This window comes from Hypanus sabinus, chromosome 11, assembly GCF_030144855.1.
Source record: "Hypanus sabinus isolate sHypSab1 chromosome 11, sHypSab1.hap1, whole genome shotgun sequence".
NCBI classification, from domain to species: domain Eukaryota; kingdom Metazoa; phylum Chordata; class Chondrichthyes; order Myliobatiformes; family Dasyatidae; genus Hypanus; species Hypanus sabinus.
The window spans coordinates 21,984,271-22,000,045 of NC_082716.1; the positions used below are offsets into that span (position 1 = coordinate 21,984,271).

General features: G+C 43.4%; 1 protein-coding gene across 2 annotated transcripts in view; it reads left to right on the forward strand.

Annotated features, from left to right (window-relative positions):
- LOC132401760 (very-long-chain enoyl-CoA reductase-like) overlaps nucleotides 1–15,775 on the forward strand; it is a 110,845-nt gene extending 95,070 nt beyond the window's left edge. For both annotated transcript variants that reach the window (XM_059983934.1, XM_059983933.1), the window contains 6 exons: nucleotides 7,528–7,600; nucleotides 7,697–7,740; nucleotides 8,220–8,277; nucleotides 13,986–14,074; nucleotides 15,102–15,147; nucleotides 15,262–15,775. In XM_059983934.1, coding sequence (XP_059839917.1) covers nucleotides 7,528–7,600; nucleotides 7,697–7,740; nucleotides 8,220–8,277; nucleotides 13,986–14,074; nucleotides 15,102–15,147; nucleotides 15,262–15,389 — 438 coding nt within the window. In that variant the 3' untranslated portion in view covers nucleotides 15,390–15,775. The remainder of the gene's footprint in view (nucleotides 1–7,527; nucleotides 7,601–7,696; nucleotides 7,741–8,219; nucleotides 8,278–13,985; nucleotides 14,075–15,101; nucleotides 15,148–15,261) is intronic.

Sequence of the window (15,775 nt, forward strand, 5' to 3'; positions counted from 1 at the left end):
GGCACAGATCACTGAACCAACACCATTCAAGTGACTGCTATTAATTTGCTTTGTTCCTGTTTAGCAGACAGCCAGCTGACAGTACATCATCAAGTGTTTGGAGAGAGAACCAGGGCTTGAAACTAAATGGGCCGTAAACGAAAGCTTGTGAGCTTGAGATTAGGACAACGTCTCATTGAAACAGTGAGACATTCGGAGATTTGAGAGAAACTGCCCAGAGTCCATTGTAATTGGACGTTTCTCCACATGTTTCACCATGGACATCGAGGAGAGGACCCTCCCTAGGATAGTGAGTCTGTGGAATTCATTGCCACAGATGGCTGTGGTGACCAAGTCATTGGGCATATTTGAAACAGGTATTGATAGGTTGTATTTGAAACAGGTAAGGGTATCGATGGTTATGGCAAGAAGGCAGGAGAATGTGTTTGAGAGGGATAATAAATCAGCCATGATGAAATGGCAGAGCTATCTCTAATGATCTTATGGTCTTGTGGCTTTACCCACTTTGAAGATATCGCTTCATTTGCAAGTGACTGAGCAGGAAGTGAGTCCAATCACCCACCAGTAGGTCAGTGGCCAAAGACAGTCTTCTGCATGCCTCATAAACTCTTCAGATGGAGTGATAAAGAAAGGCATATGGCATGCTTGCTGTCATTGGTTGCAGCATTGAGAATAGGAGTAAGGAAGTCACATTGCAAATTTAGAAAGCTTTGTTTAGGCCGTGCCTGGAATATTGCATGTAATTCTGGCTGGCCCATTACAGGAGCCATTGGAAAGGTACACAAATACCCTGTCTGGATTAGAAGATAGGAGGTATTAGGAGAAGCTGGGCAACCTTGGGTTGATTTCTCTGGAGCATCAGAGGCTGATGATATGACAGGGGCATGGTCCCATAGTGGTTGCTGCAATGCCTCGCAGTGCTAACAACCAGCGATCGGGGTTCAATTCCTGCCACTCTCTGTACGGAGTCTACACTTTCCATGACCATGTGGGTTTCCCTACAGACACCACCAGATACTCCATGGGTGTATGGGTTAGGGTTAGAGTCAGTCATTCGTAGGCATGCTACGTTGGTGCTGGAAACACAGTGACGCTTGCGGGCTGCCCCCCGCACACCCCTGTGTTGACCGCTGACGCAAACAACACATTTCACTGTGTGTTTCGATGTTTTAATGTACTTGTACAAATAGATTCAAAGTACATTTAGACCATAAGACCATTAGATTTAGGAGCAGAAGTAGGCCATTTGATTGGCTGCCCATCTAGGAGAAGGAAAACTCTGATCAGAAACCTTTGCTGCCTTGTGGCCATACCCACTCGTGGGGAAGGCTTAAAGAGCAAATCTCAATGAAAATTCCGGAGCTGGAGGCTCTAAGGCAGTCCTACATTGAGTTCAACGCTGACTGGAAACTCTTGTGACACCGCTGGTGCCAAAGGTCTCTGCCGTTCCTTTGGATTTATCAGCTGCATGGAGAGGGGGAGCCTGTTGCATGGGCAACAGCTTGCTCCCCATATTGTACTGCCCTGGTTTACGTATCAGGTCTGGGTACCCTCCAACCTGATGGCTCGAACATTGATTTCTTGAACTTAGGGTAATTGCCTCACCATCCCCCATTGCAATTTCTCTCTCTCACCTTACCTGTCTATCACCCCCCTCTGGTGCTCCTCCCTCTTCCTTTCTTTCCACCGCCTTCTGTCCTCTCCCTACAGATTCCCCCTTCTCTAGCCCTTTACCTCTTTCACTCCCCAGCACTTTACTTCACCCCTCCCCCTCTTCCAGCCTCACCCATCATCTACTACTTCATAAAATGCTGGTGGGACACAGCAAGCCAGGCGGCATCTATAGGGAGAAGCACTGTCGACGTTTCGGGCCGAGGTCCTGACGAAGGGTCTGGGCCCGAAACATCGACTGTACTTCTCCCTATAGATGCTGCCTGGCCTGCTGAGTTCCACCAGCATTTCGTGTGTGTTGCTTGAATTTCCAGCATCTGCAGATTTCCTCGAGCTTACCTACCATTTCATACTTCTTCCTCCCTTCACCCCACCTTCTTCATCTGACTTCTCATCTCTTTTCTTCCAGTCCTAATGAAGGGACTCATCCCAAAACGTTGATTGTTTACTCTTTTCCATCGACGCTGCATGGCCAGCTGGGCTCCTCCAGCGTTCTGTGGGTCTTAATTTGATTCCCAGCATCTGCAGATTTCCTCTTGTTCACCTATCACGTAGACAGCCAGGACGCAACTGAAGGCCTCAATTGTCATGATTTGTAACATACTGCTACCGCAAAACAACAGATGTCACAACATATGCCAGTGATATTAAACCTGATTCTGGTTCTGATTTACGGTGAGAGGAGGCAAGAGTAAGGGAAATGTGTGGGGCAAGGTTCCTACACGTTGACTGGGAGGTGGCTGGGACGAGCTGCTGAGAGTGATGGTGGAAGCAGGTACAATGGCAGCATTTAAGGGGCTTTTAGATGGACACTCAAATGTCCAGGGAATGGAGGGACGTGGATCATGGACAGACAGAAGGGATTTAGTTTAACTTGGTGTTATCTCTGGTGCTGACATTGTGGGTCGGAGAACCTGTTACTGTGCAGTCCGGTTCTACGTTCCATATACAATGATCAGACAAATTGTGAGAGACTGCTATGTTCGGATGGGATTTTCACCATGATGGACACAGCCATACAATTGGGGTGTCATAGTGGGACCTGAGAGAGGAAACCTGGAACCCACTCACTTAGAGTTGTGGGTGAACTGGAGTTGGTAAGCTTTAGTTAGGGGAAGTGTGAAGGGATATGGAAACAAGATAGGAGATAGAGTTAAAACATAGATCAGCCAGCTTCTAAATAGCTTGTGGGACATATGACTATGCTCTATTCCGTATCATGTGAGGACAAGCTTGAGACAGTACTGGGTGGTTATTTCTAGCAGGGAAATGAGTTCAGCAGTCCTTACGGACATGGTGGTGAACCAAACCCATGAAATCTAGAGGTAAATAAGCTCTGAACAGGTCATCCTTGACACATCCAAACAAAATCCACTTGGGTGGCGCCATTGAGTAGCGGTTGGCATAATGCTATTGCATCACCAGCTGTGAAATCGGGCTGACTGTAAGGAGTTAGTTGTTTTCCCCATGACTGTGTGTGTTTCCAGGTGCTCTGGATTCCTCCCACGTTCCAAAATCAAACACTTTTGGGTGTTCTGTGTGAGCTGCCAAGTAAAATTACAATGCTTGAAAAACATCTGGATAGGAAAGGATTTGAGGGAGATGAGCTAAATGCAGGCACATGGCAAATGAGGCAGCATGGTAGAGTAGTGATCAGCGCAATCGTTTTACAGCGCCAGTGATCACTAATTACTGTTTGATTCCCACCGCTGTTTGTGCGGAGTTTGCACGTTCTCCCTGTGACTGTGTTGGATTCCTCCGGGTGCTCTGGTTTCCTCCCACGTTCTAAAGATGTGGGGTTTAGTGAGTTGTGGGAATGTTATGTTGCCGCTGGAAAACTGGAGACACTTGTGGGCTGCCCTGCGTAATACTCACTGATTTGATCTGATGCAAAATGATGCCTTTCACTGTTTGTTTCTGTGACCATGTAACAAATAAAACCAACTGGTACTGGAGACAAAAGAGACCGCACATGCTGGCACATGAAGCAACACACATCTGCTGGACGGGTTGGGCAGCATCCAAAAAATTGAAAATATTAAAGTTCCTTTCCTTCCACAGAACTGGTTGGACCTGCTGAGCTTCTCCAGCAGTTGGTTCATGGTAAAAGATCCACTTGAAGCTGGAGCACTCACAGTGCTGGTTCAGCAAAGGAGAAATAGCTTTATTGTGCGTGCGTGGGGCAGAGGAACGATGACCAAACCAGATTGCTAAGTCCACCCTCATTGTAAGAGAGTCCAGTAGCACTTATATTTTGGTTTACTGATACACATCAGTTAGAAACTTAAAATAAACTAGTGGCTGACAAGGGAAGTCAAAGTCAGCCATAATGAGGGGCATTGATCGTGTGGATAGCCAGAGGCTTTTTCCCAGGGCTGAAGTGGCTAACACGACAGGGTGTAGTTTCAAGGTGCTTTGAAGTAGGTATAGAGGGGATGTCAAGGGTAAGTTTTTCACACAGTGAGTGGTGGGTGTGTGGAATGCACTGCTGACTACAGTGGTAGAGGCGGATACAATAGGGTCTTTTAAAAGACTCTTAGATAGGTCCATGGAGCTTTGAAAAATAGAGGGGCTATGCAGTACAGAAATTCTAGGCAGTTTCTACAGTAGGTTACATGGTCAGCACAATATTGTGGGCCGAAGGGCCTGTAATGTGTTGTAGGTTTCTATGTTCTATAAAAGCAAAAGAGAAAGCATATAAAATAGCAAAAATTAGTGGGAAGCTAGTGGATTCGGAAGATTAAAATCAATTCAACAGAAGGCACCTAAAAAAGCAATGAGAGAAAAGATAACATATAAAGGTAAGCCAACCAATAATATAAAAGAGGATATCAGAAGTTCTTTTCAGATATGCGCAGAGTAAAAGTTAGGCAAGAGTGCTCTAAAATGATGCTGGAGAGGTGGTAATGGGGGTGGGGGGGAGGATATAACAATGGCAGGCAAACTATTTTGCGTCCATCTTTACTGTGGAAAACACTTGCAGAATACCAGAAATTCGTAAGTGTCTGGGGGCAGAAGTGAGTGTCGTTGCTGTTACTAAAAAGGTGCTTGGGAAATTGAAAAATCTGAAGGTAAATAAGTCTTTGGACCAGACTGACTACACCCCAGGGTTCTGAAAGAGGTAGCTGAAGAGATTGAGGAGGCATTAGTAATGATCCTTCAAAAATCCGGAGGACTGGAAAATTGTAAATGTCACTCCACTCTTTAAGAAGGGAGGAAGGCAATAGAAAGAAAATTATAAGCCAGTTAGCCTAACCTCAGTGGTTGGGAAAGTGTTGGTCTATTATTAATGATGAGGTTTCAGGGTACTTGGAGACTAATGATAAAATAAGTCAGTCAGCATGGTTTCGGAAAAAGAAATCTTGCCTGACAAATCTGTTAGAGTTCTTCGAGGAAGTAACAAGCAGTGTGGACAAAGGAGAGGCAGTGGATGTCATTTACTTGGATTTTCAGAAGGCCTTTGATAACACGTGAGCAGCCACACGTGATGCTGCTTAACGATGAAATCCAATCTTATTACAGCAAAGATACTGGCGTGGATAGAGGAATGGCAGACAGGCAGGAGGCAGCGAGTGGGAATAAAGGGGCCGTTACTGGTTGGCTGCCAGTGACTAGTGGTATTCCTCAGGGGTCAGTGTTGGAAACATTACTTTTCACATTGTCAATGGCTTGGATAATGGAATTGATGGGTTTGTGGCAAAATTTGCAGATGATAGAAAATAGGTTGATTGCAGCAGGACTTAGACAAATTGGAAGACTGGGAAAAAAAGTGGCAGATGGAATAAAGTGTCGGGAAATGTATGATAATGCATTTTGGTAAAAGGAACGGTAGTGCAGATTATTATCTAAATGGGGAGAAGGTTCAAACATCAGAGCTGCAGAGGGACTCGTGCAAGACTCTTAGAAGGTTAATTTACAATTTGAGTCTGTGGTAAAGAAGGCAAATGCAATGTTGGCATTTTTTTCAAGGTTGAACAGAGATAATGCTGAGGCTATATAAGACACTAGTTAGGCTACACTTGGAGATTTGTTAACAGTTTGGGCCGCATATCTCAGAAATGATGTGTTGTCATTGGAGAGAGTGTAGAGGAGGTACATGAGGGATGATTCCAGGAAAGAAGGGGTTAACATATGAGGAGCATTTGGCAGCTTTGGGCCTGTACTCACTGGAATTTAGAACAATGCAGGGGGATCTCATTGAAACCTACCAAATGTTGAAAGGACTATAGGATGGATGGGGAGAGGATGTTTTCCTATGGTGGGTGTTTCTACTATTAGAAGGTACAGCTTCAAAATTGAAGGTTGATCTTTTAAGACAGAGGTAAGGAAGAATTTTTTTTAGCCAGAGAGCAGTAAATCCATGGAACGCTCTGTCATGGACCGTGGTGGAGACCAAGTCTGTGGGTGCATTTAAGGTGAAAGTTGATTGTTTCCTGATTGGTCAGGACTTCAAAGGATAGGGTGAGAAGACAGGTGTATGGAGTTGAGTGAGATCTGGGAGCAGTCATGATGGAATGGTGGAGCAGACTCAATGGGCTGAATGGCCTAGTTCTGCTCCCGTGTTTTATGGTCTGATAAAGGGGGCCTATTATGGTTGGCAACCAGTGTCTAGTCATGTTCTGCGTGGGTTGGTACTGGCGTTTCTTTTCACGTTGTAGGTCAATGATTTGGATGAAGGGATTGGTGGTCAAGTCTTTAGACAATACAAAGATAGGTGGAGGGGCAGGTAGTGGTGAGGAAGCCGGGAGTCTGTGGAAGGACGTAATGAGAATAAGGGAATGGGCAAAGAAGTGGCAGATGGAATATAAATGAGAGGTGTTTGATGGTGAGCTTTGTTAGAGGAAATAAAGGTGTAGACTATTTTCTAAACAGGGAACAAATTCAGAAATCAGAGGTGCACAAGGACTTGGGAGTCCTCCTGCAGGATTCCCTGAAAGTTAACGTGGGTTGAGACTGTGGTAAGGAAGGCAAATGCAATGTTAACATTCATTTTGGGAGAACTAGAATATATAAGGATGTAATGCTGAGTCTTTATAAGGACTGGTCAGACTTCACTTGGAGTATTGTGAGAGGTTTTTTGCCCAATATCTGGGAAAGGGTGTGCTGGCATTGGAGAGGGACCAGAGAAGGTTCACGAGGATGATCCCAGTAGTGAAAGGGTTAACATGTGAGGAGAGTTGATGGTTCTGGGCCTGTACTTGCATGAGGTTTAGAGGAATGAGGGAGGATCTCATTGAAACTTAGCAAATATTAAAAAGCCTAGATGGAGTGGATGTAGAGAGGATATTTCCAATGGCGAGAGAGTCTAGAACCAGGGAGCAAAGCCTCATGAAGAAGGATGAGGGAGAGGTTAATTTGAAAGAGAGTGGTGAATCTGTGGAATTCGTCACCATTGGCAATGCCCTTACCATTACCATGTGGAGGGTATGTCTTTGGGTATATTTGAAGTGGAGGTTGATAAACTCTTGATTGGTAAGGGCATCAAAGGTTATGGAGGTAAAGCAGAAGAATGGGGTTGAGAGGGGAAAAGATTAGTCAGGGCTGAATGGCCTGACTGTTTAATTTTTTGGTTTATTGATACACATTAGTTAGACACATTTAATTGAAATAAAATAAACTTTCCAACTATTAAGCTAGGTAACTTAAAGACACCCATAAAGTTTGCTTTTGAGTGGGAGTGTGGGATTATTCACAATCTGTCCAGCAGGGATTTCCAGGACACACTTAAATCCACTTAACAGGAAAAACTGAATCAAAAGACTTTATGTTTCCAGAAACTGCAGCTCATTAGAAAGTTGAGTCATTGGATTGAAGAGGTCTGGCTTGCTGTCTGAATGTCGAACTTTGTCTCCACAGAATTGTTTCTATTATTGGGGGTTCACGGCATGGCTGGCTTATTTCATCAATCATCCTCTCTACACACCTCCCTGTAAGTAACAAGATATGGTGCACTCCACATCCCAGCTACTGACAAAGATCCATTTTAAACCATGTTTGGTCCTAATTTGCTTTACGTCTTTTACAGTATATGGTGACCAACAAGTCAATGTGGCCCTGATTACCTTTCTGGTAGGTTATGCTGTCAGTAACATCTAATGCTTGCTTTGACTCCATTTCCATTCAAATTGGAGTGATGAAATTATCAGCCTGTAGATTAAAGAGATCTCCCCATCCGTCGGAGATTAGAATTTATTTTATGCTGTCATGAAGGGAATCAATTGTTTCACCATTCATTTGTAAGGTGGTGATGGCAAAGAAGATTAACCTTAATCTTGAGCCACTTGCTTATCTTCCTTCGCTCCCTTGGAATCAAGGTGACATTCTTCACTTCCACTCTGAGGTCGTTGTGGAATCCCCGTGACTGATCTCCATTTTAAAGCCATCATTGAACACGGACCCGGGTTCACTTTGCGCCGTGTCTGTGAGGAGTTTGCATGTTCTCCCTGTGACCATGGAGGGTTTCTTCCGGGTAAAGAAAGATGAGAGCATTGTATTGCAGAGGATGGGCTGTTTATTACCGTGTCTCTATGTTTGTTTCATCACTGTAGGTGTGTGAACTTGGGAATTTCTCAATCCACATAGCTTTGAGGAACCTGCGTGCAGATGGTAAGTACTACCACAGTCCTGTGGCTTGTCTGTTTGTCACTCACTGTTCTCAATGTGATTCTGCATAGACCGCCCAGCTGAAAAAGAATTCAGCCTTGAAATTGGATTTTGCCTAATTTATCCAGCACCAAATTAGGAGTCACTGAAGAATGAAATTGGGACAATGCTGTAATAAGGAATCACTATGGTGATTTTCTTCCTTTTAGAATGTCTAGAACTTGGTTTTGTGTGTGTGAGAGTGTGCATGCATGGGTGTGAGATTGTGTGGGTGTATGTGCATGTGTGAATATGTACGTGTGTCCTGTCAGACACACACACACGCACTTACAAGAATGCCTTCCAAACTATCAGGTGACTTCCTCTTTCTTTCCTTCTTCCTACTGCAGCTGAAATATCCACGGTACAATTCCCAACCTTTCCATCCAATTTCGATCAAAGAATGTCCTGTGCATGTCAGCCTGTGCAAGAAATGCAATGGGAAATGGACACCAGTGTGAGATTGATGATGGGCTGGATGGCTTTAAACGGGCAAACACTACAAAAATAGTGAAAAATGTTTTTTCTGGAAGTATTAGGCATTAAATAAAATGATGCAGATCTTCCTATTTTAATCCATTTTCCAGCTCACATTTTGAACCTGGTTTGAATCTTGCCATCTCTCATTCTACATGTATCTACCATTGACATTCTTACAGTATATTCCCATTGGAAATTATATAGTACAGAAATAGGCCCTTTGGCCCATCTAGCCCATGCTGAACTGTTATTCTGCATAGTCCCATTGACCTGCATCCAGACCATAGCCCTCCATACCTCATCAATGACCTTATCCAAACTTCTCTTAAATGTTGAAATTAAACCTTCATCCACCACTTCCTCTGGCAGCTTGTTCTACACTCTTACCACTCTCTGAGTGAAGAAATTCTCCCTGATGTTCTCTTTAAACATTTCACTTCTAACCCTTAACCTATGACCTCTAGTTGAAATCTCACCCAATATCAGTGGAGAAAGCCTGCTTGCATTTACCCTAGCTGTACCTTTCCTAATTTTGTATACCTCTATCAAATCTCCACTCATTCTTCTACACTTCAGGGAATAAAGTTTTAACCTATTCAACCTTGCCTGATAACTCAGGTCCTCAAGTCCTAGCAATATCCTTATAAATTTTCTTTGTACTCATTCCAACTAAAACAATCCAATTGTTTTATATATTGTCCTTTCTATTGGAACGGAGGAGATAGAACAACTGTTCAGCAATACAATGAAGTTAACTGCCTTGTACGTATTACCCATCATAGTCCCAGAATGATCTGTTTCACAACTTACTTATTACATTAATCAACAATGTGCTTGCAGTAAGGTCTTACAGACAGAGATAGGAAAAGGGGATTGTGCTGGTGGTTAATGTGGTGTTGGCCAGCCACATTCAGCAGAACTGCCTTGGTATGTTGGAGACTTTCTGTCCACCCAAGAAGGCAGATGGGGATGTGGTTTATTCTCTCATTCCCACTGGTCAGTACAGAAATACCACCCTGTGCTATGGGTTTACATGCTAGGCCAAGAACTGCTAACTCAGATGCCATGCCTCCTCCAGAACATGACAGGCAGAGGGATGCTCTCCATGTCATCTTCTTTGTCAACCCCCTAGGACTGAGGGTGATGGGTTTCCATTCCAGTTTTGTGGGTACGGAGGTGACTGACGTTGGGCATGCAGACTCTACCACAGGTGTGGCAGACAAGGTGGGCGGGTACTTTGGGCTGGTGAATGGGCATCAGATTCCTTGTGCTCCCTCTCCACTTTAAGCAATCATAGAGACAGGGCTTTAGCGTCGTACAGCATGGTAAGTTGAGGGCATGCCACGCTGGTGCTGGAAGCTCGGTGACACTTGTGGGCTGCCCCCCGGCTCATCCTTGGACTGTGGCAAGTGACACACTTTGATGTACACGTGGCAGACAGAGCTAATCTAAACTTTGAATCGTAACCGTCCTGGGTTAGGAATTCCTCCGAGTTGTAGGGATGTTACAGTTTTTTAAGGTGAGCTTGAGACCATCCATGTCCCGGGAACCTCTCCCTTGTAGTATCGATCAGGATTGAGTGCCTGTATCAGGAGCCTGGGGCGAGGTTGCAGATGACGTGACCTGCTCAACAGGACCTCAGTGTTGGGAATGTTGGCCCTAACATGTGATGCTGGTACAGGATTTGTTTATTCTCCCGGTGGATCTGGGGTTTCGGCAGTGCTTTCAGGTGCCTGCTGTAGGTTGACAATATCTCCGAAGGATCCAGGAACACAGGGATAATTTGTCAAGCACTCTCTTCCCCAGATGGACCAAGACTGAGCTTGCACTTCTTCATTGATGTCTGCTTTGATTTGGCTCCTGAGATATTGGAAGTGGTCCATGTTCTCAGGGTCCGTTTGTGGACACTTGTGGCCAGGGAGCTGCGCTCAATGGCAGGCAAGCTGTGATAGAGGCCCTCTGTGCTGGAGAGGTTTGGTGGAGGACCCATTCGCTCACACTTCCAGTGAGCGAGTTGAAGATGGTTTGGAGTTCTGCCTTTGAAAGTGCCATCTACATACTGCAACCTACTGAGTGAATTTGGTTTGATCTCGATGCTGGAGGGCTAGATGAACAGATGGAGGGTCTCGGCCAAAATGGTCAGCATTTCCCTCCATAAATGCTGCCTGACATGCTGAGTTCCTCCAGCATTCTCAGTGAGTTGCTCAAGTTGAGTGGTCTCCTGTTAATCTTTAAATTAGCTCTCAACGGTGGTAACTTAAGACAGATGGGGCAAAATTGTAGCAAGAAAGACTGGAGAGATGTTGGATCAATTCCCTTGGTATACCTTCCAGTACGAACAAACAAATGGTGTGTAAGAAGTTCCCACTGGAAAATCCACTTGAAACACTGACCTTTACTTTTTATAGAGAATGATAAGAATAAGCAGTGAGGGAACTCAGCATGTCACAGAAGGAAAGAAATGATCAAGATGGGTGAAAACTGTGCAACAGATTACAAGACTAAGCTCTCAAGAGTGGAACACTTGCAAAACGGAACTGATTTCTTTGCCTTTGCGTGTAAGGTGACAGTACCTCATCTTTATCCATTAACTTAGAGTCATAGAGCTATACAGTGTACAAACAGGCTCTTCAGCCCATCATCTGGACTAACCATCAAACATCCGTTTATATCAGTGATTCCCAACGGGGGCGGATACGTGTCCTAAGGAGGCATTAGGGGAAATAGGAGTCATCAGGGTGCGTTCAAGATTCTTGGTGGGGGGGGTGTGGTAAGCAGCATCCTAACTTGAGGCACGAGACCTGACCAACTGTGTTAATTTGCTGCCATCATCAACATCCAATAAGCATTCCCAGTTTGTGTTAATTTTGTGTTAATTTAGCCCTGTTAATGATGGATAAATGTGTACCCTGTGATCTCCGGTCTGAAGATGGTGAAGCCTTGAATTCTAATTCAAAGAAACAGAAACTACAGAATGTTACATGTTACATGTCAATACAATGTTACATACATGGAGTATGGTTTTATTCTGTTCCCATTAGATCAGCAACACCCCATGCGTCTTATTTGTAATACTGTACTGTCTAATGAAGCTATGAAACCATCAAGATTGCAGGAACACTTCCAAAAAAGACAACCTGAAAAGGCTACTTATGGTAGTACTCAGTTCCAGAAGATGAAAGAAACATTTGAAAAGCGTTGCACACTCGAGTCATTTGCCTTGAAAGCTAAAAATGACCATTGCTTCTTATAACATTTCCAAAATGATAGCAATGTGTGGAAAATCTCATACATTTGGTGAAAGATTAATAATACCTGCTGTATCAGAGGTACTCATCACTGTTCTTAAAATGGATATCAGTATTTTAAAAACAATTCCTCTGAAAAATAACTCTGTAGATTGTCGTATTGATGAAATGAGTGAAGACATTGAGAATCAACTATGTAAAGAGCTATAAAAAAACAGAATTTGGGATACAATTGGATTAGTCAACCATGTGAGGCAACAAGGCATTGTTAGTGGCATATATACGATTTATGAGAAATGGAAAAGTTTATGAAGAGGCTCTCCTTTGTAAAAAGTTAAAAAAACAAGTATCGCTGGAGAATCAATCTATGACAAACTCAAAATGTACTCTGAGGATAAAAGTATTCTGATTAGGAACATGATTTCTTGTGCAACAGATGGAGCATCATATACAACAGGTTGCCATGCTGGTTTAGTGGCATTTATGAAAAAGAAATTCCAAGTCTGTTTGCAATCCATTGTGTAATTCATATCAACACCTCACAACCAAAAACCTCTGCCAGCAACTTTTTTTCAAGCATAACTCTTGTAATAACTGCTATCAGCAAAATTAAAGTTCATCCATCAAATAGCAGAATATTTTGCCAGTTATGCCAAGATAATGACAAAGAGTTTAAATGTCTTTTTCTTCATGTGTGTTGGCAGTGAAAAGGCTGCTGCTTAAAATGTTTCTTTGAACTTTTTGACACTATGGTTGAATTTTTTTTTCAAAGTTGACAAGAGTTTGGGAAACAAGACTGAAATATGTGGAGATGTGGCATACCTAGCCAGTCCTGTATGACAAAATGAGCATTCTAAATATGAAACTGCAGGGTGAGAAATTCATTTTAATGCAGGCAAAGAGTGTGTGTCCACTTTTTTTGCAAAATTGGAAATATATGAGCAAAACATTGGGAGAAGAATGTTCTCAGTTTCCCTCCATGGAAAGTATGTTACTGTCTTTCACAGATGGTGATTTGCAGGAGTACTGCTTACACCTCCAGTCACTGAAGAAGGATTTTCAAACTTGATTCAAGGATTTGAATGATCTGGAAATTCTGGACTGGGTAATTAACCCATTTCTTTGCAAGTAGGTAGAATAAGAAGAGAGCTTGCAAGAAGAAATTATCAGAATTCAGAATGATGAAGAAGCAAAACTGCTTTTCAAAAATGTCGGTTTTTGTTGTATGTGGCTACACTGTCACGAGTTTCCTGGTCTTTGGAGAAGAGTCAGAGTGCCCTTCATTGCATTCCCATCCTCCCACTTTGTTGAAAGAGGCTTCAGTGCAGTGAGCCACGTACTCACAAAAAACAGGAACTGCTTGGACATTGTTACACGTGGGGACTTAAGGCTTTTGCTGACACAAGTTAAACCAGATATTTCAACTCTTGCTCAGAACCACCAAGCTGGATATCACTTGATATCAAAGCTGCCTTACAGTGCACAGGTACTGAGTAAGCTAGGTTTAAAGACAAATAACAATTTAAAGCAGAATCATTTTTCTCATGTTAGACATGACATGTTTTTACACTATCGGGGTGTCAGAAAGTATTTTGTGCCCAAGAGGGGCATTGGCAAGTATGAAGGTACTTCAAAAAGGTGTTGAGCTATAAAAAAGTTTGGGAAACATTGGTTTACACTAATCCCATGATATTCTCCCCACTATTTACTGGGGTTGTAATCCCTTCCCTCCCACTGACTGCTCTGCTCTTTAGACTCTATGGGACTAATTTGCTGTGATAAATAGTTCAGGGAGTTCAAAGATGATACTTACACCAAAAGGAAAATGTTAGTGTGAAGTTGGAAAGTTCATGAGACAGGAAGCCTGTCTGGGGCTTTGGTGATAGGACAGTATGCAGTGTTTTGGAAGTACTCACGGGCTGTGTGCACTCATTTCCTCCCCAGGGTCCAAAGTGCGGAAGATTCCTCACCCGACCAAGAACCCTTTTACATGGCTCTTCTTCTTTGTTTCTTGTCCCAATTACACTTATGAGGTATGTTCTGTGCCACGAGCTCTCACACAACTGTATTGATTTGTCAGCTGTAGCACAAATTGCCTTCACTGACGGCCTTGGGTCAGAGTTTTACAAGTACTACTTCGGGGATGATGATGTTTACCTTTCCTCACGTGCTGTGTTCCCTTATTGCCCACACTGAGCACAGAGCTTTATTCCTGGGTACTACCCATATCAACATACCCCCACCCGATCTCCCTGCCATAGTGGCAGCGCTTAATTACATGAGGCAGCGTCTATGGAGAGGGATAAAGGGTCGATGTTTCAGGCCTTCATCAGGGAGGGTGCAGAAGCCAGAATAAGAATGTGGGGGGAGGGGGAAGTAGTACAGACTGAGGGGTGAGAGGGATGAAGTGAGAAGCTGGGAAGGTGACAGGTGGAAGAGGAGAAGGGCTGAAGAAGAAGGAATTGGAGAGGAGAGGACAATGGACCGTGGGAGAAATGGAAGGAGGGCCACCAGACCTGCTGGCTTCTTTTCCCCTTTTCAGTCCTGATGAAGGGTCTCGACCCAAAACATCAATTCTTTATTCCCCTCCATAGACCTGCTAAGTTGCTCCAGCATTTTGTACACGTTGCTCTGGATTTCCCACATCAGCAGAGACCCTCTCATATGTTGGTAGCTTGATTCTCAGAACCACACATGAACCGTGCCTCCACCAGACAAGAGCTGAGAACTGAGGTGGACAGAGGTCACGGTGAGAAATTTGTGCCCACTTTGTATCCAGTGACAGAGAAATAATACTATTATTTACATTGTTTACTGTCAGGATTTGTCTCTTTACTATTTCTTTAACTGTAAATGTAGTAATTAATGCTTATTAATATTCCAATGATTAATTTAATAATTTGTATTTCATCACTTCATTATGTCTAACGTAATTTACATATGTGAATGTGTAATCTGTTGTGTTGTAGTTAAAAACAAGTTACCCAGATTTACAAATTGAATAACTGTCTACTGTTTCCGAATCAGTCTCTAATCCTCTCAATCTGTTGCCTTCTCTAGGTAGGATCTTGGGTTGGTTTCACTGTAATGACACAGTGTCTTCCAGGTAGGGCAGGTTTCACATTCCTGATTGAAAATAGTCAAAAGGAAGTTAATAACGAAGTCTAACCAAGACATCCACCTAATTCTTATCTAACATTTTCTTCCTGTTGTCTTTCAGTTGGACTGTTCACTCTAATAGGTTTCTTTCAGATGACAGTCTGGGCTAAAGGGAAGCATCACATGTACCTGAAGGAGTTTAAGGATTATCCCACCCTACGCATGCCAATAATTCCTTTCCTGCTATAATGTAGCAAACTGGATGCCACGGAGTCCACTCGGCAGACGTTTTTATCCTTGTTGCTGTGCTGGCGTACTGCCGCTGTGCCTTCAGCACATGCCAACATTCAATTTTGTTTTGTGAATTGAAACCCCACGGAATTATATTATTGAATCAAACCTCTGGCTGTGGTGAACTGTCCCAAATCACGAGCATTGCTGGCTGATTATTATATTACTCCTTGTCATTGCATTATAATCCACACCCTGTTTTCTAACATTAACGGTGCAGTTCTAATGCTCAGGCACATCTCACTCTATGCACTGGTCTGTTTGATATTTTACTGTTGGCTAAAGGCAAAGAGCTTTGCTGTTATAAAGATTTTGTTTCTAAATAAACACAAATGCAAACAGTG